This window comes from Coturnix japonica, chromosome 1 (genome assembly GCF_001577835.2).
Source record: "Coturnix japonica isolate 7356 chromosome 1, Coturnix japonica 2.1, whole genome shotgun sequence".
In the NCBI taxonomy this organism is placed as follows: Eukaryota; Metazoa; Chordata; class Aves; order Galliformes; family Phasianidae; genus Coturnix; species Coturnix japonica.
Window position 1 is genome coordinate 15,355,564 of NC_029516.1, and position 25,042 is coordinate 15,380,605.

Below are 25,042 nucleotides of genomic sequence, written 5' to 3' on the forward strand. Positions count from 1 at the left end.
ATGCACGTGTAAAGTGCCAAGGAAAGTGCTGATATTTCATTCCCTTTTGTCATTAAGAAAATAAAAGTTTCTAAGAACCTAAGAATAGCCACATAGGTTCAGCATAAAGGTAAATCTGTGTCGTCTTTCTCTTCTCATATCTCTTGCTCTCTATCTCTGGCTCTTCTCTTCTCTCTCTCTTCTTCCCTCTTCTCTTCTCTTCTCTCTTCTTCTCATTCGTCTCGTTGCTCTCTGCTCGTCTGCTCTTTCTCTTCTTCTTTCTCTCCTTCTCTTTCGTCCTTCTCTCTCTTCTCTCTCTTCTCTTCTCTCTCCCTTCCTCTCCTCTCCTCTCCTCTCCTCTCTCGTCCTCATCCTCTCGTCTCCCTCCTCTCTCCCTCTCTCTCCTCTCTTCCTCTCCTCTCCTCTCCTCTCCTCTCCTCCCTCTCCTCTCCCCCTCTCCCTCTCCTCTCCTCTCCCTCCTCTCCTCCTCCTCTCATCTCTCTCTCTCCTCTCCTTCCTCTCCCTCCTCTTCCTCTCTCGCCTCTCCTCCCTCTCGATCCTTCTCTCTCTCTCCTCTCCTCTCCTCTCCTCTCCTCTCCTCTCCTTTTCCTTTTTCTGGATTAGGAATTTTCCTGACCTTGAATTGATTGTTCAGATTAACAAGTATCAGTGAAATTTTTACCTATGCTCATTGCCCTGTTTCCTCTTGAACACATCCATGTAATTGCAATGTGTTCTACAGGTCTCTTTCTGCTAAGAAATATTCACTTTTGTTTCCCTAGAGCACAGTTACTGCTAGTGTCATCTGATAGCTTCAAACTTCTGTACTGGAGGTGACAAAAACTGGCTACTCCCTCTCTACCTCCCCTGTGTCATCATGATTTTGTCAAACCCTGTTATGCCCCCAGTTTTTCCCTTTTCAAGGCTAAAAATTTCTAGTATTCAACAGTGTTGACTTGTATGATACAGAAGTTAACACTAAATTGCTGGTTATGTGAATATGTTTGTTAATTACTACAAGTTAAAACATCCACTCTTCAAAACATTAGGCAAAGGTATTCAGGCTAACTACCACAAAGTAAGTAGACACTGCTTTTTAAAACCGCACCATATAATTTAGTATGATATTTTCTTTTATTTCTTTCCTCTTTCCAGGTTACCTATAGGTGTAGGAGAATTGATGATGAAAGCAGAAACTGCTTTTACAAACTACTGTCATTTTCCCAGTTGCTATTTGCATGATAAATGGTACTGTATGCCTCATTACTACTGACTACTCTGCCCTGCAAATAAACCAGCAGCAAGCTAATGGCAAGAAATTCATATCGGCAAGGTCTCAATTAACAGAGAACTGTATTTGCAGTGTTATAACCTATGCTAGAGATATTTCGGTGCTGACCTAAGAGCTGGATATGCTTCTGTTCTCACATCACCCTATTTGTAAAGCTGTCTTGAAAAGACCTTATATGCTGAACTCTATAGTTCAAGGATCAGTAAACTTCTATCTTTAGTAGTGTTTCAGTTAGCTTGCAACTTTCCATTTTAAGATACAAAACCTCAGTTATCTTCCTGTAACTCAGCAGAGTGGTTAAGAGCTGTGTATCATATTGGAAGGAATTAGAGATTCCTGTGGTTTCTTATCTTAAAATTAATTAATTAATTAATTAAAATAAATTTTATTGTCTTTTTAAAGTTTATAGTTTTTGTTTTGCTTTTATAGTGAAGTACTCTTCTAAAAAAAAAAAAAAAAAATGGTGTGGAAAAGGTGTATGAAGACAGGGAAATTATGTTCTATTACTTTCCAGGATGCCTTCTATTGTTAGTCAGTTCAGTGATGTACAAAATTCCGTATTTCCCTGTTATACTTTAATACTGTGTTAGACATTTTGTAGTGTTATAGATAGTAGCTATTGAACATCAACACAGTATCAGTGCTAATAAAGAAGTGTGGAAAATTGAATTTATTTTATTTTATTTGTTTAGTATTGAAATGTAAATAAAATATTGCTTATAACCCTTTTATAAATGAGAACAACAATCAGAAGACTTTTTTTATGATACATGTATTTTATGACTAAGTGATATTTTTTGCTAGCCTCACTTTACTTGGATTCTGTGGTTGATTTTGGTGTTTTTTGGTTCGTTATTTTTTTATTTTTTTATTTTCTGATATAATTTTAGTATTTTCTTGTACACTCTGTTTTGGCACATTGCTAACAGCAGTAGATGCTAGATACCATTCCTCTGCCAACAACTATGGAGAAAATGTTTGCATCTGCTTTGAGCCACACACCAAACAGGAAAATGTTGTGCTTATATTGTGCCTGCTCAACTGACTGAAGACAACTGCCCTTCAGAGTACATGGGTGTTTTATGCCTAATTATTTTTACTGCAGAGCTGGGAACTTAAGGAAATACTGTGAACAAAATTCAGGTAACTTGGACTTAAGAATAATAGGACTATGAGAATTGAAAAGATGATAAAAATTTGTTTGAAGCCAGAAAATAGCTTTCCAGAATAACATTTGTCCTTTCACGTTGGATATTTTAAATATTTATGATGTATTTATTTATTTATTTATTTTTCTTTTCCTTAGTAATAGCTATAAATGCAGCAATCAGTACTACACTTTCCCCATGACATTTTGAAATGCTTTTCTGGTCCTTCCTCCTCCTTTCCTGGAAATAACATGCTTTTCTATGCATTGAACATAGCTTTGAAGAGTAGTTCTGTAATTATGTAAAATAATAAAAATAATAATAAAAAAAAACAATTAAAAATCTACTAAGTACTGGCATGTTTTTATCATATAAATCTGTTAGTTTAGCCAACCTAATTAAAAAATGAGCAATTAATTCATCAGGGAAACTGAAACTCAGTTGAAACATCTTTACATCTTTACATTTCTTTTTTTTTTAAAAAAAAAAAAAACAACAAAACAACTCTATTTATATGACCATATATTTTAAACTGGAGAGAATAGATTTTTAGTCAACTCAGTGGTAATGGTTTGGTCAGAAATAATATTATTTACAATTGGAATATTATTTTTAAAGCAAATGAATATTTTCTCAGTTCATTTCATCATGACTTAACAGGTAAACTATCCGATTCTCATATTGGAATTCAGTTAGTATTTGACTTGGTTTTAAACATTAAATTTCCATGAAGAAAACTTTTGTCTACTTTTATACATAGTAGGTATTTAAGTTATAGAATCACAAAATGGCTTAGGTTGGAAGGGGCCTTAAAGATCATCTAGTTCCAACTCCCACTGCTACAGGGAGGGCTGCCACCCACCAGGTCAGTCTGCCCAACCTAGCCTTTAATGCTTTCAGTGATGGAGCATCCACAGCCTCTCTGAGTAGCCTGTGCCAGTGCCTTACTACCCTCTGAATAAAGAATTTTCTCCAAAGAGCTAATCTAAATGTCCTCTCTCTTAGTTTAATACCATTCCTCTCTTGTCCTACCACTATCATTCCATGTAAAATGTCATTATCCCTGTAAGTACTGGAAGGTCAGTGAAGTCTCCTCAGAACCTTCTATTCTCCAAGCTGAACAAGTACAGCTCCCTCAACTTCATAAGAATGGTGCTCCAGCCTTCTGATAATCCTTGGATCACAACAGCATACTTTAAAGAGTACTTTAAAGTATGCGGTTAACCTGTGTGTTGATGTCTGTGATTCTTCTTCAGTCTAGGTAAAACTATTGTACAGTATCGGACATACTTAAAAGTGTATTTTCTTTAATTGCTTCCATATTTATTTTTTTTTTTCCTAATGCAGAGTAAAATGCCAATAACATTGGCTATAATGGTGCTGTGTGCAGTGAAAACGGAAGCACCACAGAAAGAGAGTGAGAAAAGGTAGCTACTCATGCTCAGCAAGTGACAGTATCAGAGCAGGTGAAATGCCTGAGTTCAGCACAGCACAATGTGTTCAGGCTCCACTCAGCTGAACTCCCCAGGGTTAAGTGGAATCTTTGAGAAACTAAAAAATTCTTCCTGGGTTAAAGAAAATCTGTAATTACAGTTTATACCCAATTAGACCAACAAAAGCAACCACTTACATGAACCGTGATTATTGTATTGTGTGGGAATTTGGCAGTAATAAAGGCACATGGCTAAGTTCCTTGATAAAAGAATTCCTCACTTAAAAATTGTTCCTAAATTATTGCCAGTGGATTCTCCCTCTGGAACTCATTGCATTGTAAAAAATGCAGTAACGGTAAGTACTGTCACAGGCACAGTGCATACATAAACCATCCTTAAGAGTGTGCATTTGAAATCCCGAAACAAAAATGATACATTTACAAGCTATGTAAAACCATTACAGCCAAGAAGTTAATAACCCAGTTTAGGGCTCTACTCACTATTCTCCACCACCAGAGAGATGCTTCATAAAATGGGGGAAAGATAGATAAATATATTTTTTGTATGTTTGTTTGTTTGTTTGTTTTAATTTTATGCTTGGAAATTCAGAAAATATGATACAGAAATGTAGACTTCTGCAAACGAATTTCTGCTTGCTTTGCTGTTACAGGAGAGTTGTGGACGATGTTAGAAGTAGGAATATGAGGGTACAGGAGATGGGGAGGCTTCTTGCTAAGGAGAAGCTAAAACTGAGAGGCTAGAGCATCTAGGAAACTTACAAATGACCCTGGTAACCGATGTGCAAGTTTACATGTTTTGGGTTTGGAGAAGCACTGACATAATGCAATTTTGTATCTGCCCATTTTGACAAATGTTTATGATGTTTCAGTAGTTTATAGACTGAGCTCCATTTTAAATGAGCTGCTGATATATTTATCATTATGGTAATCAAGTAAGATAAATATTTAATTCATTCCAGTAAAATCCTTATTGTCCTGCAGAGTTCTGTGTTTGCATGCATTCATTTGACAGGACATCCTAAAGTAGCTTTGTCTGTGCAGCACAGAATAATGGTAGCAATGCTTAAGAGGCAGCCATGCTAAAAACTAATAAAAACTTATTATTCTGTGCAACTGTCCTGCAGTCTCAGCACTCTTTGTTGGTATCTTTTCTGTCATGACTTGAATGTTTATATTATACTGAATTATATGAAACTGTTTAAAGCTGTATATTGCTTTTGCTACTAGCTTCATGACATGGTAGCTATATTCCAGTGTATATGTAGGTTGCATGTGTGTTTTGTTTACCTTTATTTGTAGTAATTAGTTCATTTTAATGAGTCTGTTCATATGGTGTTTCATAATGATATATTTCAGGGATAAGTGTACTTAGTATTCGTAGAAAAGGGTAAGCCTTTGGTTTTTAATCTTTACACCATCTTCTGAAATCATTCACTTCTGATATTCCAGGTACTCAGGGTTAAATAGCGCTTGCTTGCAGACATCATTTTTATTGTGAACATTTTAGTGTGAAAGGGAACAATGAATATATATTTGTGTAGTAAAGACAGGAATACTTTTTTAAAGACACTATTAGAAATGTCTTCTTTAAGATTAGCAAAGTGTCTCTATTTTCCTAACTATATTCTCCTTCTGCAAGAGGCTCCTGATGATGTACAGAAGCTTTGAAATGCATACAAGGGGACAATTAATGATGTCTCTTCCTTAAGTTTGTATGTGGTTAGATGTAGAGCTATTAATATCTCTTGCAACACACCAGTACTTTCAGTAATGAAGGCATGTCTGATCACAGATGGAGTTGTGCTGCTTACACAGAAAGCTGAGTACCCCCAACAGGCTAGATTCATTGTTTTTACCTCTACCTAAGATTGAAGAGGTTCAAATAGTGGCCTGATCTTTAGGAACAGACTTTCTGTGGCAGGATTTATTTATTTTTTTTATAATTTTTTCCTCCTGTATAACAATTAATTAAATTAATTCTGCAAATTAACATGCAAAACAAACCACAGTATTAGTAGACAAGTTTTTAGTATTTTAGTGTTTGTTTTTTAACAGCTGAGATAATCAGTTCATGTTTTCTAGAAAGGCACGTCAGCAGTGGAGCATAAGAAGCTCACTTCTCCCAAATTGTTTTCAGCGTATAGTTAAAATTATCACCACAAGATGGAGTTCTGAACTTTCCATCATGAACAATCATTTCATTGTATCAACGAGGAGTAAACATCATTTCTTTCTATTATACTTCCCCTATATCTGAAAGCTGCAGGAATGTTTATCAGTATAAACATTCAACAGAAGATGGTAACAACTTTGAAGCTATTTATATGGCTAAGATAGAGTCTTAATGCATTGTTACTGATGTTTTTAAACCTGCACTTTTTATCTCTTCCAGTCAGATATGTTCATAGTCAAAGGAAGTAGGAGAAAAAGTGAGAGAGAGAGAGAGAGAGTGAGAGAAAGAGAGAGAGAAAGAGAGAGAAAGAGAGAAAGAGAGAAAGAGAGAAAGAGAGAAAGAGAGAAAGAGAGAAAGAAAGGAAGGAAGGAAGGAAGGAAGGAAGGAAGGAAGGAAGGAAGGAAGGGGAAGGAGCTCCTCAGGGTCCTGGAAGGAAGGAAGGAAGAAAGGGAAGGAAGGAAGAAGGAAGGAAGGAAGAAGAAGAAGCGATAGAAGGAAGGGAAGGAAGGAAGAGAGTAAAGAAGGAACGCGAGCGAAGGAAGAAGGTAAGAAGAAGGAGGAAGAAGGGAACGAGGAAGGAAGGAAGGAAGAAGCGAGGAAGGAAGCGCGAAGGAAGAGAAGGCACGAAAGGAAGAAAGGAAGAAAGGAAGAAAGGAAGAAAGAAGAAAGAAAGAAAGGACAAGAAAGAAAGAAAGAAAGAAAGAAAGAAGAAAGAAAGAAAGAAAGGAAAGAAAGAAAGAAAGAGAGAGAAAACAACGATAAGATAAAAAAAGAACAAAAAAAAGAAAGAAAGAAAGAAAGCAAAAGAAAGAGAGAGAGGAGAGAAGAGAAGAGAAAGAAAGAAAGAGAAAAGAGACGAGAAAGGAGAGAGAGACGAAGGCAGGCCAGGAAGGACAGTGCAGGCAGAAGCAGCAGGCAGAGAAGGCAGGCAGAGAAGGCAGGCAGGGTAAGGAAGAGGAAGGAAGGAAAGAGGAAGGAAGGAGCGCAAAGGAAGGAGGGAAGGAAGGAGGGAAGAAAGAAAGCAAGGAGGAAGGAAGAGGAGAAGGAAGGAGGAAGAAGAAGGAAGAAGGGAAGGAAAGGAAGGAAGGAAGAAGGAAAGAAGGAAGCGAAAGAAGATGGAAAGAAGGAAGGAATGGAAGAAGGAAGGAAGAAGAAGGAAGGAAGGAAGAGGACAGAGAAGTCGAAGGCAAGGAAAGAAGGAAGCGCAGTGAAGGAAGAAAGGAAGGAAGGAAGGAAGGAGGAAGAGAAGAAGGAAGGAGGATAGACAGAGAACGGAAGGGAAGGAAGAAGGAAGGAAGGAAAAAAATTAGTCGATTCCCATATAGCTTTACTGCCTAAGAATCTTTTCTTCATCTTTTCCTATTTCCTTACATATTCACTAAGAACAATGGACCTGCAACATACTGATGTTGCAAATATGATCTTATTACTGCTTACAGAAAGAAGGAACTTTCTGCTACATTGACACTTGAAGTCTTGAATGTGAAAGCAGCATCGACACTTACTACATATATAAACAATGAATTTTATCGTATGTGGGATTTAGTATAGTTAGTTTACTGTTTATGTAGTGTCTTATGAAGTGCAAATTCAAAGAACACTTTTTAGTTTCAGTTGATGCTTCAGTTTACATGATTAATTACTTTGTGATAAAATTTTAAAATACCAATAGAGATTGAACAACTGAGTTTAAAGGACTTTTTGTTTAATCTGTACAATAAATATAGTTTTGTAAAATTACTGTTTTTATTCCATTGAAAATTATTATTTTTATAAATAGATATTATAGATCTTTGTTTTTTCTAAATTGTTTCTTTTAATAATGTAGGCTTTAGAGTCTGAAAATGCATGCAGAACTCTTGCTGTTTCATAAAGTAATTGCTGGAGTTAATTGCTGAAGCTGTAGCATGACAGCTGGTGGTGCTTTGGTACGTTGTGGTGCTGAACGGACAGTTCATGGCTGCGCTACGCTTTGCTTCAGTGGTGAAGTATGCACAACGGTATAGAAATTGTTACAGTATATGTTTCTGTTTGAAAACAACAACAACAACAACAAAACCACAAACATTTAAAGTAAATATGGTTGATTATAGAAAATAATTTGTTGTCTTCCTCGTCCTTATGGAATACACTACAATGTCTGATGTCATACAGTTGTGTACTTTATGAGGACCCTTCCTTTAAATGATCTTGCTTTAATGCTTAGAAGAACAAGAAAAGTAAAATATTTGTATTTGTGTTCTTCTTTTTCTTCCACTCCTCCCCTATCCACTCCCCCCCAGCCCCCCTTCCTTTTTCATTAGTTTATGATATGGTGTGTTAATTCTCCCTCACCTTCTCTGCAAATCCCTTGCTTTGGGATATCATGCAATATGATTTTAATCTGTTATGTTACTCAATAGTAATGAAAAGTTCAAACTATTAAGCTTTAATTGAACAAAAGCAAACCAGCAGAATTATAATGAGGCAATTAGCGCTTTGCTCTAATTTTCTTTAACCCAGTTATTCAGTCATTAGTAATTTCATCTCTGATATATTAAGCAAACTTTGAAAATTCTATTGATCTTTTAAATTTTCATATGCTATTCATCATTTCAGAAGACAAACAGAAAAAAAAATAAAAAAGAAAAAAAGAAAGAACAACAATAAAAAACATGTTTGCTCTGAAGGTAAATGTGAGAACTCTTCAGAGTAACATTAAATTTGGTAGTTTCAAACATATAAATATGAGGATGTGCTTTTCACTATTATTGGAAACGTTCTCATTAATGACCAGGAATGATGTAGGGTCAGAAAGACTTCTGGTCTAACTTTCCTATTTGTTCTCTCTGTTGACTTAAATGTCTTTCGGTGTGTTCAGTGTATCAGCTCAAATTTTCCTGAAAATATTTAAATTATGTTATACCTTTTGTGATCTGGCCCTTTACTTCATACAAAGGCCTACTCAGACTTAAGCTTCAACAGGAGCTAGTACAAAAAAAGATCTGAGAACTGGAGAATATTTTCCATGTTTCTAGGTGAAGGGAGGCTACTTGGGGAACTTGATGTTTTCAGTCTGAATTTTTATGTGATAATTACCAGTAATTCCACAGATTTTTATTATTTAATGGGGCAGTGTGAAAAAGACCAGGTACTTGTCCATAGTCAAGTTCATGACTACTCAAAAAACAAACAAACAAACCAAAAACAAAGCACCAAAACCCAAACCTACATCTCATCTAGAAGACTGTCTTTTAGAAACCCTCTAACTGGAGATTATTAATACAGACAATGAAAATGGGACCTTTGTAAGAGAATGAATTTGCTTTGCTTGTCCCATTCTCTGAGATGTTACCTCTAGGGTGGCAATCTGGTAAAATGAGCACATTGCAGTTCATGAGCAAATGTCAAGTAACATTTTATGACATTTTTTGTTTACTGAGTCTTCATCGTTCACTTTGCTGGTTATGTGGATAGTGGTTTTCCATTTTAAGTGGAGCCATCCATTTTAACTGATGCTCAAACTGATGCTCCTTTCCTCTATATGATCTTCCTATGAGGAACGGAAAAGGCTGTTTATGTCATTACAACTACCTGGAACTCTTAGCCTTTATTTCACTCTTATCTTAGCTGCTTAACTTTCAGTTACCAGTATGGGTTTCCTGTGGCATTTTCATTAGTGTTTGACCAAGTACTCCAAAAACTTCACAACCCTAATTAACATATAAGAAGGATTGCTGGTAAATTCCTTTTAGATTCATTGCTCTTTCTTGCTTTCTAGCGAGTTTTTTTGTTTGTTTTTAAAAAAGCATCCAGCAAGCTCTTCCATGTAATAGACAAAGGTATATTTTAGGCATATTTTCTCTTTGAATGAGGGCATCTACTTCTGTGGAGGCTGTGGCAGCTAAACTCCACTATAACTGATCTCTTGCTCCCCATCCTCAAAGGAAGAGGGGAAGAAAACATGATGAAAGAGGAGGACATAGGGAGATCATTCACCTATTACAGTCATGGGCAGACTCAACATGGGGATATTAATATAATTTAATGGCTATCACTGACAGACTAGAGCAGTAAGGAAGTGGCTTTTGTTTACTTTCAGATGACTGAATGTTTTCTCCCAATCAGCTGTGTATCTCTGGGGATAAAGCAGCTTGGGGAATAATCTATTCCAACAAGATAACATGGCCTGAACTCATATCATAAAGAGGGTGTTGCAGGCTTGAAGTCTTGGTTTTGTCCTTAAGAACATTTTCTCCAGTCTTGTTTCACTGCTTAAAGACCAATTCCCACTAGTATCTAGGACCTACTTAAAACTATTACTCCTTTAGTTGGATGCATTTTCCAGCTAACTCTAATTAACCTCTGTTTCAACAATCTCAAAAGAAATGAAAGGAAATAAAGAAATGGTCATGCAGGTAACCATTTTGTTGTCTATCATCTGTTCTTTTTTTTGGCTTTTATGAAACAGAACCACCACCAGCACTCATCATATTGAATCAGAGCATGTTTTTTAGAGGTGCAAACAAAAGCAGGGAGCATTCATGAACAGGCAGTCAACTTCACCATAGTGTTGGAAGAATCAGAGAAAATTAAAAGCTATTTGTGCAACCTAACTGGGCACCTAGACTCTATAATAACAATAGTCTTTGCTTTTCTAACCTAATAATTTTACCCATGCTAGGTCATCAACTTTTTTTTTTTTTTTTTTATGTTATTTAATAGGAAATAAATTTAGCCAATTACCTATACCTTGTTACATTTTTCTCATTCTGAAATGAAATTATGATACCTGCTTGCTGTTCTCGAGATGAGAGGCTGTGATAAAGCAGATGATAGCCTAGAAACCCAGCCTACAACCCCTTTTTTGGGGGGGCAGCACTGGACTACTGCTGCCAAAGGGGAATGCTGCTCTCAACTTGATATTTGAACGAATTCAGTGCTGTGGTCAGATTCTGATTTTTTGATCTATTGGGAAAGTAAACACCAATAAGAAATCTCAGTGGGAGAAATGAGAGAGAAGAAGAAATAGTAGATTCCAAACTGAGGTTCATTGAGAAGAGGTGTTCTGAATGGCCACTTCTACTATTTGTACTGCAATAATGTATATATATATACACTGAGATTGGGATGAATTGCAAGACACAGCATAGTCTATACTCTTACGAGAATGAGGATTACCCCAATGGATATTTATTTACCTGAAAAACAAAACAAAACAAAACAAACAAACAAACAAAAAAACGTTAAGATGTGGCTTCCCTGTCAGTGATAATCTGTGCCATCATTTAACTGTCCTGATAGCTAGACTGTTTTCAATTAGCATCTGATGTAAATCCCCTCTGCTATGTTGGTAGCTCTAATTAAAAACAGATCTAATTTATCTACATCTTTCTTAAGACATGAAGCCACAAACTGAAAAAATGTGTAATTGTTGGAACTGCAGGAGCGAAGTTTAACAGATGCTGCTTTCCTTGTCTCTTTATTGTTTGTTTGTTTGTCAACAAATTCCAAAATTATGCTTAACTTTGTTTCAACGTGGTGTTTTTTGATCATTATTCTCTTTGTGATTGATTACCTTTTCATATATTTTTCCATTACTTATGCAGTTATCCCATAATTTTATTTTTTAAAATGTTTAGCATTTGAGGAAAATTGCGATGCCTGTACCTTCCTGTACCTTGCCTGTACCTGTCCCTTCCAAAATGAAAGACAGTGTGCTGTGTTCCTGATTCAGTAGAATCGTGTTATCATTTGATCAGATTTCTGAGTTCATAATACTGCTAACCTCTCTAGATTACTAAAAAATTATCCTATAATATGGAGGACAACCTTGATGCTGAGTGCATATCTTTGCACGATTCTAATATTTAATTTATAAGCCAAATTCCTTTCTCTGTTTTTCTGGGGTAAATACACTTACTGCAGTTGTCCCTCCTGATTTGACCTCATTAAAACTGAAAATACTGTATACCTCTTATTACACAAATAACAGAAATATTTTATCTGAAAGAAACCATGTTGGGAATACAGTTAGACTGTTTTTGTTTGTTTCTTTGCTTTTGTTGTTGTCTATTTTCTATTTTTTACTCATTTTCTTCTGTATAACATAGTGCTTTACATCATCTGAAGGAATATATATATATATATATATATATATATATGCACACATATATATACATATATATATTGTATTAAAATCCTATTCTAGATATGGTGCATCCCATTCTGGATATGTTAATCGAGGAATACACTTCTATTGCTCTTCTATATTAGATCCAGTTATGGCCCATATAACTGTCATTGTTTCAGTAACCTGCAAATTTGTTGCCATAATGAAGCTTCTCAATAAACAACGTTATTCTTATTTATTAAGGCAGCAATTGAATCTAAAGCTGAACAGAGAGGCTTATTGTGTAAAGATCTGAGGTTATATGTAACATATTTTGAAATGCTGTATATGGATGGCAGAATATAGTCATGGTTACAGCAGCGAGCAGGAAATCACAGTTTTGAGTCTTGGCTGTGCCACAGACTTTCTGTGTGACTTTGGACAAGCTACTCTTTGTGCATTAGCTAATAATACTATCTCTATCTCCCAGGGGTGTTGTGAGAATACATTCATTAATGTTTGTAAGGCGCTTGGATACTATAGTGATGGGGCCATATAAGCACTTAGAGAAACAATCCATTTTTGCAACAATATGCATCTCCCTGACTAAGGACTTTTTTGCTGGAAGTTTTTCATCGATGCTTGTTATGAATAAATCTACTTTATAATGATACAGCGAGGTTAAACTGCCTTTTGGAGTGCAGTCTCACTTTAGTATTCAGAACAGGTGGAAACAGTCATAAGTTTGAAAGCTGTTCCCAAGGAAAGAGAATAGAATTTTTATACTCAGGAATTTGAATAGAAAAGATACCTCTCCTGATTCATCTAGTTCAAAACATGGAGGATTATTTACATCTGTATCTGCCTCACAAATAGTTTATTCTATTTTAAGCACTTCTCATTACATTGTCTAAACTACCACCTCAGGCAAGTCATTCCATCGTCTAATTGCCTTTAAAGTTAAACAGTTTGCTCAAATGTCTACCCCATTTTTTATTATTTATTTATTTCCTTGTGGAAATAAGCTGCTCTTTCAGACTGTCCTTTCTTTCTGAAATAACCTTCACTGATTCGTGTTCAGTTCAGACACACAACACAGTTACAGCAGGTTAACAAGGTATTGCTTTAGAGCTGATGGGAGGTAAATTGGTGAGCCACTGTAATTTGATTTGATAATTTGCCTGGCTGAGTGCTGTACAATATTAAAATCTGAATGTGGGGCTGAGAGCATTAGCACTAAGGAGAAGAAAAAGAATGTTAACTATTCCCAAGGCCTTCATAGAGAACTTGTTGATAATAAGTTTCCAATCTAGGGAAACTGTTGCTGCAAAGACTTCATAATGGGCTGCTTTGTGTTGTATTTGTTTGTAGAAACTAGAGGCAGAAAATAAATTATGGAAGTAAGGGATCTGGATAAGTGTGAGCAGTCCTTCTCAGAAGTGCAAAGGGTTTGAGAGGTTTGAGACTCAGGAAACAAAATATCTCTTCTGCATCAGTGTAAAGCTTTTTAATTTGGGGCCTTGAAATCAACCACATTTCCTGAAGAGAGAGAAGTATCAAATACAAATTGCAAAAAGTTTATGAAAATACATGGCCACTGGAAGACAGACACTGAAAATGCCCCAGTGGTGGGAAAAAGATACTGTGCCCTTTCTGTATTAAATCTAGAGAATCCACATGGTCTTCAAAAGTATCAAATTATGGGAAATGAGCTTGTGGTCAATTACAAGATGTGAACATATAGTTTAAGCCTGCCTAGTTGGTTCCTGGGCTTATAGGATAGCTTGTTATTTATGTACAGATTGCAGTGAGGTCCATCCCTGCACTATATTAGAGTGTCATAGAATCATAGAATTACCCAGGTTGGAAAAGACCTTGAAGATCATCAAGTTCAACCTCAGCCTAACCATAGTACCCTAACTCTAACAACCCTCTGCTAAATCATATCTCTGAGCACCACATCCAAACGGCTCTTAAACACATCCAGGGACAGCGACCCAACCACCTCCCTGAAGAGCCTATTCCAGTGTTTACCTACCCTTTCTGTAATGTATGTACTGTATTAGTAGAGTGCTTCTGTACAGTATGTACTGAATAGAATTGTTTTTTAATAAAATTCCTGTGTAAGTGATAGTGGAAATGTTTCTGACAGTGATGGCTTCTCAAGAGGAATATTGCTTTTAAGCTATGGTTAGACTTTACTAGTTATACATGAAGGCAGATCTGTATCATTTATTATTATTACTTTATTATTATTATTATTTGATTTTATTTATTTTCTTTTATTCTTGTCTGTGACTGGGAATTGAATGGGTTTGATATAATCCTCTGTTACACAGATAAGTAAAATGGGCAGTAGAAATACAAATGAAAGAAAGAAGCAAGGTACAATATTCCAGAACAAAAAATACTGCAGAAGGAGCTACAGGTAACAACATGTAATTTTAACACAGTTTCACAACCATCAGTCTGCTCCCAACCTCATGTATTGTATCCTGTTTTCTAGGCTTAGCTAATGACTCGGTACAGCCATCTCTCCTTTCAGTCTTTCAGTAGATGCAGGACCTATGTTTGAGGATTCGTAATCATAATTCAAGGGCTTTTTTTTCCCTAAAACTTGTTGCAGGACTAAAGTAAAATCAAGAACAAGCATCATTAACAATAGTTAATAATGACATTTTATTTTCAGTTAGTTGCTTTTCATAACATCTCTTTTTAAGTTGCTCATGATTCTGTTAATTAGGTGCTATTGCAGTCCTTTGTTAACAAAATTTTTCCCAATGACTATATTTTAATAGTAGATTACTGCAATGACAATAAAATTTCTACCAAAATATTTGGAGGAAAAAAAAAAACAAAAAACCAAAAAACAAAAAACAAAAACAAAAACTCAAAAGACCAATGGGATCTTGTTTTAAAAATAGGGAATCTTTTACATTTTATGTCAAACTAATTTTCTTTGATACATGGTATGTATCATAAACTCACAAAAATAACTGGGATAACAATGATTAATACACTGTCCAAAACGAAAGATGCCTGTTTGCATAACTCCATATGACTACTACAAACAACGAAAATTTAAGTTTCTGTTAACATTTTCTTATCCTTTGTTGTGACTGTCAAAAGGAACATACATATCTTCAGTAGAATATCTGAACAGGTAAAACAAAAACTGTTAAACCTACTCAGACTACTACAGTTGCATTACTACAATTTAATCATTGCCTTACCGCACGCCACCAACTTTTTGAGGCACATTTTCTATACGTGAAGCAGTAGGGTGTATAATCTGGAAAGGGTAAGAACCTTTCCCTTATGGCGCAGTAGATTATCGTGATTTCTCACAGCAGGAATTCACTGGCTCATATGCTGATTCTGTCCACTTTGATAGAACAACTTTATTGATAAACAGCTTCATACCTATGGCATGTCATTAGGATTTATGCCAGCTGCACATATTTTCAGCAGATTAACTTCTCCCTTCCTCATCTCTTTGCAGACCTTAAATCATTAAGTGATGCTCTGTATACAGTTAGAAATTGTGTTGCTTGTACTACCTGCTTCTCGTATCTCTTCTGTATTCTTCTAAAGTGATTATGAAGGAAGGATGTTTATTTAAAAAAACTAATGATACCTAGTGGAGGAATAAAATGTGCATGGGCAAACAGAAGAAGAGAATACACTATGTTGTTGGCATTGGCATTTAAAATAAAAGTTAAATACCCTATGACAATTATTCTAGTTTGTCCTATTTTCACAGTATACCAGATTTTTTCCTGTAGTGAGAAGGGAAAAAAAGGGGATGGGGAAAAAAAAAAAAAAAAAAAAAAAAAGAGAGAGAGAAAAAAATTTTAAAAAGGAGTGTTCTTTTTGTCACATAGTTTCTTCATAAAAACTAAAACGACAGCATCAAAAACCAACAACAACAACAAAAAAGAGCCAACAAAGGAAACTGTTTTTGGATCCAACATTTGATGGCATTAGAGTGTCAGATTTTATTTCATATTGCTGAATTTTACTAGGCTGGAAGTAGATACGTAGTACATACTATACTATATTTCCTTTATAGGGAAGATGTGAGTAATTAGCTTCTTTCTAAGAAAGTGGGGGTGGGGAAAAGAGAGGCTATTTTACCTCATTTCAGTTATATCAGATGCAGCTGGGTATGTACTTGGTTGACTTGTATCTGAAATGATGTAAAAATACGTTCTAAAATCAGTGTAGGCCAGTTTTAATATTACTGTTCTCAGCATCTGGAAGTAGCCATTACATAAGATAGGGTAATTATAAGGGGAACCTCCAAGTCTTCAGATCTAAGATCATCAGGTGTGTGAGCTGCTAGACCCCCTAATTTAGTTTATTCTGTGTTCGTTTCTTTTTTTTTTTTTTTCGTTTTCAGAAGTGATTTCAATTGAATCATTTATGGTTCTTCCATTCAGATTATAACAGCTATTTTGGAGCGGATAACCCTCAATGGCTGTATATGAGACATTGTCCGGGGTGCTTCCAAGATGCTTTTGAGCTGGGTAAGGAAATTGCTGAGTGTTGGCACGTTCTGAAAGCACTGTGGCATGGACTGAGAGCATACAGTTTATAAAATGTGTTACTAACCTATTATTTTTTTGCTTTAATGATAGAATAGACTATAAACCTTTCCTCTGAAGTATAAATCTGAACCAAATAAACAATCTTTTGCCACAAAAATTAATCAAATATTTTCAGAAATGAAATACCATATCCAGTCTGTGTATTGTAGTTCATATATAAAAACTTTGTCATCATTAACCACTTCTAATGTGCCTACTTTCTCTATAGTAGCCATACCATGTATAATATCATGCTATTCTAATGTTATAATGTTAGCATTATATTAGTATACTAGTGAGGTAAACTGTACTCAAATTTTTGCTGCACCTTCAGGAACAAAGATAACTGTTTCTGTGGGCATGGCTTAACGAGTTTAAGACTTCAGTTTATATTCCAGCTCTAATCTGTGATTGCCCCTGCACTATACATGTTACCTAATACATTCTTTAAGTCACGAGCAATTAGCTATGATGAATCCTCTGACCTTTCAGATACAGACATGGGCAACTAAAAGCATGTGGACTACTGAACTTGAGCTTGTGCCCAGTAAGGCTGTATGGGCATGGGCTGTTGGTGTGGACCTTCTGCTGCTATAATACTCTTTGTAGTATTTCATCCATCTGAAATCTGACTGAATCAGCTACATTATCTGTAAGATTTTTACGGAAGAAACTAGTGTGCTGCTGGTAGCTGAAGCTGCAACATAACAAAGCTGATATTGCCCAGTATGATAAGGGTACTGCTTAATAGCTTCACTTTTTTTTTTTTTTTGTTGTTGTTGTTTTTGTTAAATGCCTAATCTAATCTTAGATGCCCCCTTTCATGTAATTAAAGATTTCTTCTTCAAAACAAAAACAAAGAGGACATAATCCTTTAGAGACATGCTTTTCACCAAGAAAGAAAAAATAAAAAAAAAAAAGTGAAAAGCTGCTATAAAGTGGCCACTTCATTAACTGTATTAAGCTATGGGGTGCCTGATGTGTCAGGCAAATAGAAAGAAAAAAAAAAAAAGAAAAAAAAATCAAAAAAACATTTTACACAAACAAGCAGGCAAACAAATAGTAAGTAGGTTGCACATGCAGCAGAAGGTTATATAAATCTACCATTATCCCACCCCAGGTGTATATCGATGGGCCTCCAGTGTGTTAATTTCTCATAGCAGAGTCTGGTAATAAAACTCATACTGGCTTGCAGTAATACATTTTCATCCTACTGAACAAAATTTGTCTTATACTATTTATTACCATATCTAATAGTCTAATATTAGCTAGAGACTTGCTAATATGTTTTTTCTGTTTGTTTGTTTGCTTTTTTTTTGTCTGTATTGTTTTGCTCTTTTGTACTATTGTAAACTAGGAGACTATATTATACATGAATGGCTTGTAAAAGTATTGGTTTATATTCCAGAATGATGAACATGTTTGTGTTCTAATTTCTCCTTTACTTAATAATGTTTTCAAAATGAAGTCCTGAACTCAGACCCAGAAGAAACTTCATGTATAACATTCTGGGCCTCCTTTAATGTCACAGTTGGATGCAGGTTTAAAACTCTTGAAAACAGAGTTTTCAGACTTAAAATAAGAGTGCCATAGTGGTTAACCCATTTTAACATATACATAACTGTTCTAATTGTTTATTTTCTGCATGTAACAAATTTGTTTGTTTGTTTGTTTGTTTTGTTTGAGGTTTTGGATATTTTTAAAGCATCTGTCCATGAATCTGAAAAGTATTTGTTCCTTCTCCACCAGTTTATTACCAATTAGAGACTGCCCCTTCTCTCAGGAATATCAGCCAACAAGCTCAACCATTACAGAGGCACACATTGTCTCTTCCTTGTACATTCAGAGCATGTTTTCTCTAACTCTGGAAGTGCCTTCTTTGCTCTAGATATGCTCCATTTTTGCTGCAGCTCTCATTCTTACCTATCAGCAATTAAAAGTGTCCATTGTTCTGTGGCATCAGCTCCCAATCAGTGTTTGTGATATCCTTGTTTTGAGGGGGAAGACCAATGGGTAAATAAAGTTAAAGAAAGTTTTCTTGGTGAAGTTTGAACTATAGGACATAGAGCTTATTAGCCAGGCTGCCAATGAGTATGAGTTTACAGTTTATATAGTATTGCTTCTGTTGATTTTGGATTATTGTTATTTTTTTCCCATCTCCACTTAGATGAGGGGAAGCAACAAAATCCTCAAAATGTTCTAAGTCTGAACTTTTCTGTACAAGACTGTTATACTGCATTGCTGGCTGATCTGTGAAGGCTTGCTATGTCTTGATTCATGTGACTTGAGTCACTGCTTATTCTGCATGGCTTACTTTATGGGTCTCATTTTCAATGAAGAATTTACCAATTAAATGTTACAACATTTCAATTGCATGTATTTAGGCTAGACATTCAGGAAGTGATGCTGGAAACGATGGATCATAACTAAATTCCATTAATTTCATTTGTTTAGTCATCACAGTTATAATACAAGTCTTTTTCAGGGGAAAAAAAAAAAAAAAAAAAAAAGAAAGGAAGAGAGAAAAATGCAAATTGTTTTGATATACAAAGGGTGAAAATGCAAGGACAAGCCTGTTTGTGATCTTTTGTAGCTCTACAGTCCCTGGAACATTTAAAACTATGCTATAGTCATCAGTATTAACTGTGAGTTTCAGGTATTATATACTCTCTGAACTATTTTAAGATGATAATCTTACAACTGGGTGCAGGTGGAAAGGCCCTTAAGACCTTGTAGACTTTCTCTTTGAGTTTTGTAGTTCTTCTCCTGGATATGAGTTGCTGCCTATTCTGTTCTCTGTAGACGAATGAAGGCATCTTGAAAGCACAGGAAGGCTATAAACAAACAAGAAAAAAAGAAAGAAGGAAAAAAAAAAAAAAAGTGGAAAAGAAGGGCAGGCAGGCAACATGACAACATGATAATATGGTTGTCTCCATTCTGATGTGTAGTTCTGACAATGTAATAGAGGTGGGTTCCCCTCCTTCCCTCAAAGATAGGAAACTGTCCACTGGGAGACATAGCATACACGTGTCAGATAAATGAAATCACACCTTTTGGAGGACTGCCTAGAAGTTCTTTACTCTCTCTTCAGATAACGATTTATTCCTTCCTGAAGAGGTTGAGGGAAACCTTGCATGAAAACAATTCCATGCTATGGAAGGCAACAATGAGTTTCAGCATTCCTCATGGAGGACATGGTTCCTCATGGAGGATATGCTGTCCTTGTTCCCTCCTCAGCGGCTTTTACTTTGTGACAGCTTGTGTTCTCTCTCCTATGCATAGTGGCAATAGTTCATGTGGATATGTGCTTGTTACAAGTACCACCAGTGCTGGAACTGAATTCTGTTAACGCTCTAAGTGTTCCAGTCCCAGATGTGTTGGTTTTTTTCTATGTCAGAAATTCCCCAGGTCATAATGCTGTCACTGTTCTCAGTAGGAAACCTTAATTGCAGAGCTAGTTGGAAAAGAGTTGGATTAGCTGGCAGAGTGTTGTCTGGAAAATCTTTCAGCTGTGCAATGTTATCTTATCCCCTGATATTCCCCACCCCCGCCCCTGAGGATTCCTAGCCTGCTGCATTTGGTGAGATACATATGTTTTCCCCAGCTCCAAGAACTGTGAAGGGTTCCTCTGGGATATCTGAGTATAGATACCTAAGTGTGTCTTCAGTTGCTAGGTTATTTTTAGTCAATGGGTGGTTACCAAGTCATCTATAATTGTGCTGTTAAATGTGTCAGAGCAGCTACTGCAAAGCAAGGTGCTCCCTGTAGCAGGTTGAGTGTGTAAGGTAAAAAGTGAGTACAAGTTCAGCAATACATAAGCGAGCTGTTTAAAGCTTTGAGTGATATAAGGGTCTCCCCTATGTATGGCTTGGTGAGCAAGTATGGGGAGTATAACACAAAAGGAGAAATATGATGATATATGTTTTGACCCTGCTATCCACAGTTCCTGTGACTGGCATATTGTGTCATTTCTGATTTGTGGTGCTTGGAAATTTACCAGTGATCAGTGGACTACAGTGGTCTCTCAGATCCTTTCACTTAGCCAGCTCCTATATTGCCCTGGTCAGCAGTGACCAAAAGCTGTTGCTAGCTGGTGGCTGCTTAGTGAAAGAATGTGCAGGAAGTTCCCAGTGGACAATTGTCCACATGACATGGACTGCTGGCACAGTTCTTTCCCTATAAATAAAACCACACCCGAATAGAAGCTCAATAAAATAATGGGAAGAAGGCAATAACAGCAAAATAAGGCAAGTGGAAAGCCAAAGGAAATCCAAAGACTTTTCTAAAAATATGCATCAGGAGTGTTAAGCAGAAAGGACACACAAAGCAAAGAAATTTCTCCTTAGTTACTCCAAACAATCCTGGCTGCATTATCCCTTTCATTAATCTGCAGGTAGGAGAAAGAGTGGGAAGAAGGGTTTGGTCTGAAAAAATATTGTTAAAGCCATATTAACACATCATTTATTTAAGTGAGTGAAGGAAAAAAAAAAAAAAAAAAAAAAGAAAGAAAACTTCAGGCATTCATGGAAGGAGATGGTCAGATGGATACATGTTTGTGATTCCTGTGATAGCTATGTCACATTAACAGAATCTCTCTAGATTTTCAAAATTTTCATATTTCAAATAGAAATATGAATTTCTATTTTGGTGGCACTTGCCCATCATCAGCAGAAGATGCGTGATGGCATTTTGAGGAGTGCTGATGTGGTGGCCCAATAGCAAAGAAATGTGAACCAGCTGTTGGCATGTGAGAGCAATGGGGAAAAGGTATTTGGGGGCTGCAAAAAATAATTGGTAGAAATATACCCATCTGTATTCATTAACTGTACTCAATATATCATCTATTTTGGTTAGATTCAAAGTGGGAAAGGATTTATAATGCCACTTCAGGCATATGTGGAAAGATGAACCGGGTGAATTTCAACAAAATGAAATGTTAAACTTAGCATCAGGAGAAGCATTCCAGCTGAGAGAACCGCTGGGCTGGAATAATCGCCTCAAGTGACTGGTGACAGACTATTGCCTGAGTAACTCAAAAGTAACAAAAACGAAATCCAGTGGGCACTGGCAAAGGTTTGGGCTAGATAACCTAATAATAGATACTGTCTGCTCTTTAGTAGTAGATTCTCATGCTACTGTATTTAGATCTGCATTGGCCATGCATAATTTTGGGGCTTATCGCATGAACAGGAATAAAATCATTATGCAAAAATACATTCAGCACAGCTGAAAATACCAGGCGCTTATTTACAGTGGTATGGAACACAATGTAAACATGGTCATGTTCCAGGAACTTTAGCATTCTCTAATTTAAAATATCTCATTATGGAAGAATGGATCGTTTAAAGGTTGGAAGATTTTATTTTATTTTTTTCCCATGGAATTAAATGCAGAGCAGAGAAGATATTTTTAAACCTTTAGAATTGAGCAAGGGCTGCTGTCTTCACTACAGAGTTCCAGTTTTAGTAATTCTGTTGAACTAGACAGAAGTTTCAGTAAAAGGAACAAATGAGCTGTGTTTCCAAAATGGAACATACATTTGGAAAAGATGCACTTATTTGTTGTGCTGCTTCCCCGTAAGAACCAGGAAGAGCTCATATTTTAAGCGCAGTTGCCTTTGCCCCATTATTATCAGGAAAATGCATTCCTTACTGCTTTTCCCAGTTGCAGCACTGTTGGAAATCTCTTCCAGTGCCATCACTATCCTTCACCTGAGCTAAGGGGCTTTCAGGTGCTCAGCATCCCTCTTTAACATTATAACACAAGTGGAAAATTCCCCGCAGAGTGGCTTCCAGACAGAAGCTATTGCTGGGACGAGAGCTTTCTGCTTCTACATTACTGGAGATGACTGGGGTCAGAGCTTTGGCAAAAACCTGGAAACATACAGTGAGTTGGTGCTATAAATCTCTTGGCCCAAGCAGCTTGCAAATTGTTGGACGGCTGTCACTGCATTAGATGAGGTTCAAAGAACAGGGGGTGCTTTAGTCAGGGGAATTTATTCCTAAAAGTCTTCCAAAGAAGTCCATGTGGGTAATTTGATATATCTTTAATATTTTATAAATCTTTATGTGGGTGACAAGTCAAGAATTTGAAGGCGGCTATTTTGGAATAGGGATCATCCTATTTGAAAGGTCCACGTCTGTCAAGAAAATGCAAAAAGCACAGCACACCATATTTAGTACAGCAAGCATCGTTGCCAGGTACCACTGTCCTCCCAAATGGGAAGTCTTCTGGAATCCCTCGTTGCTATGAGACTAAATATCTCCGTACTGTGTGAGCACTGAACCAGATTTTGCTCCCACTTACACCGCTATGCGTGTGGAGGGACTCCCCTGTGGCTGGGAAACACAGTGCTGTGTTCTGATGTTGTTCTTCTGAAAGGGTCTGGTCCAAAGGCTGCTAGAGCCCAGGAGTGTTTGCTTAATGCAGGAGCTCCATGAAGTAGGACCAGCTTAAAATCAAAGAACATGGGAGCTGCACTGTCATGATGAACCTCAGAGGAGGAAGCAAGAAATCTCAGTCCACTAGTAGTGTATCTTCATATGCTTTTTGAAAAGTAGTATGTTAAATTTGCTGTAGTATCTCCCCTACCAACTTTGCATGTTCAGACTGGAAGGTACATGTTGCTGATCCAGGACTGCATGAACTCTTGAGACACCTTAAAAAGCCACATATCTAGAGACTTAAAAAAAAAAACAAAACAAAAAAACACAACATTTTTTCAGGGTGGTTGTTAGGGTTCTTATGACTGTTTAAGTGTAAATCTAAGAATTTGCTTTAGCTACTCAACCACGCTCCCTTTCATCCAGAAGACAAACAAACAAGCAAAACCCAACTTGAAAGAAGCCAAAGCGTGGCCAGTTTCTCACCAAGGGGGTACGTTGCAGAATTAAAGATTTACAGTGGAGTATCTCCACTGTAGCTCAGACATTGGTTTAAGATTGCATTGCTATAATCTTCAAATACAGTGGATGCAATAAATGGGCTTATAGGGATTTGTGTGAAGTTTAAAAATCCAAAGATAGTTGTTTTTAATGTTTCTCTGTGCTATCAGAAAAAAAACAAACAAACAAACCAAACCAAAACAAAAACAACCAACCAAACAAAAAAAACACAAAACTGCACATCATCAACAACAAGGAAAACGATTGCCCAACAGAAGCATTGATACTGTATTAATCCACCCTTCCAAGCCTCTTGAGCGCCTGCCGGTTCTTAAAAATTAATAAAATATGCCAATAAGAAGTATTAAAAAAAAAAAAAAATCAGCATAAATGCAAATATTTCACCAAAGAGCTATGAAAGCAAAGCTTTGCAAGCATTCCCTTAGTTGGTTTTTATCTCCGAACTACGGATGCGCTGCTGCCTATCCCGGATAACTCGGGGTAACGCGGCGGCCGCCACTGCGCCGCTCCCGCCGGTAACGCCGCGCAGCCACTCCGCACCCGGCCGGTGAGAGCGGTACCTTTCCGCCGCCCGCGGAGCAGCGCGCCGGGGCGCTCCCGCAGCCCGCAGAGCCATCGCGCCCACCTGCCCGCCCGGCGGCTCTCGCTCCCTCCGTCGCCCTTAACGCGCGTTCCGGGCGCGGAGTTCGGGCCCGGCCGCCCTTAGCGGGAGCTGCCGACCGTCGGGGCAGCCCTCCTAGTTCCGCGCCGCAGCGCTCCCGCGGCCTTCCAGCCCCCCGGCTGCTCGGGGAGCCGCTTCTGTACTGCAGCTCGGCCCTTCCCTTGGAGCGGGCGGGCGGCAGCAAAACCACAGCCTTTGCTTTTTTTTTTTTTGCTTTTTTTTTTTTTTAGAGGAAAAGGGTGATTTATGGCATTCCTTCATTTGCGCTCTCGCTTTCCGCGAGGATGGCTGCGACGGACGCATCAACCTGTAGACTGAGCTCTCTCCCGCCGTAGCCCGGCGCTCGGAGGGCGCTCTGCGGTGCCACCGCCGGGCAGCGGCGTCGGGACGGGGACGGACGAGGGAAAAAGCGAAGCGGTCGCAGAGCCCCCGAGACGGGAGGCGCGGAGCCGAGCGGAGGGCGGCGGTCCTCGCTCCGCCAGGGATGGCGGGCTGAGCCGAGTCCCCCCCGCACCACGGAGGATCTCCGAGCCGGGGGAGGAGGAGGCGGGGGGTGCAACAAATTGCCGCCAGCCGGGAGAAGTTGCAGTAAAGAGAAATCCCTCCCTCCCTCCGCTCCCTCCCCTCCCCGCTCGCTCTCTTTCTCTCTCTCTCTTTTTCCCTCCTCCCCGAGCCGTGGCAGCGAGCGGCGGAGCGGCGGCCCGACGAGCGAGCGAAGGAGCGAGGCAGCGAGCGGCTCCCGCAGCCCGGCG

General features: G+C 37.7%; 1 protein-coding gene across 7 annotated transcripts in view; it reads left to right on the forward strand.

The window, feature by feature from the left end:
- Positions 1 to 25,042, forward strand: part of TAFA5 (TAFA chemokine like family member 5) — a 426,646-nt gene that overhangs the window by 77,907 nt on the left and 323,697 nt on the right. For 5 of the 7 annotated variants that reach the window (XR_004306155.1, XR_004306157.1, XR_004306158.1 and 2 more), the window contains exon 2: positions 16,578 to 16,664. The exons of the other annotated variants lie outside the window; for them this stretch is intronic. Coding sequence is in view for 2 of the 5 variants with exons in the window: in XM_032442551.1 (XP_032298442.1) it covers positions 16,578 to 16,664 (87 nt within the window). In the remaining 3 variants the exon portion in view is untranslated. The remainder of the gene's footprint in view (positions 1 to 16,577; positions 16,665 to 25,042) is intronic. 7 annotated transcript variants of the gene reach the window in all.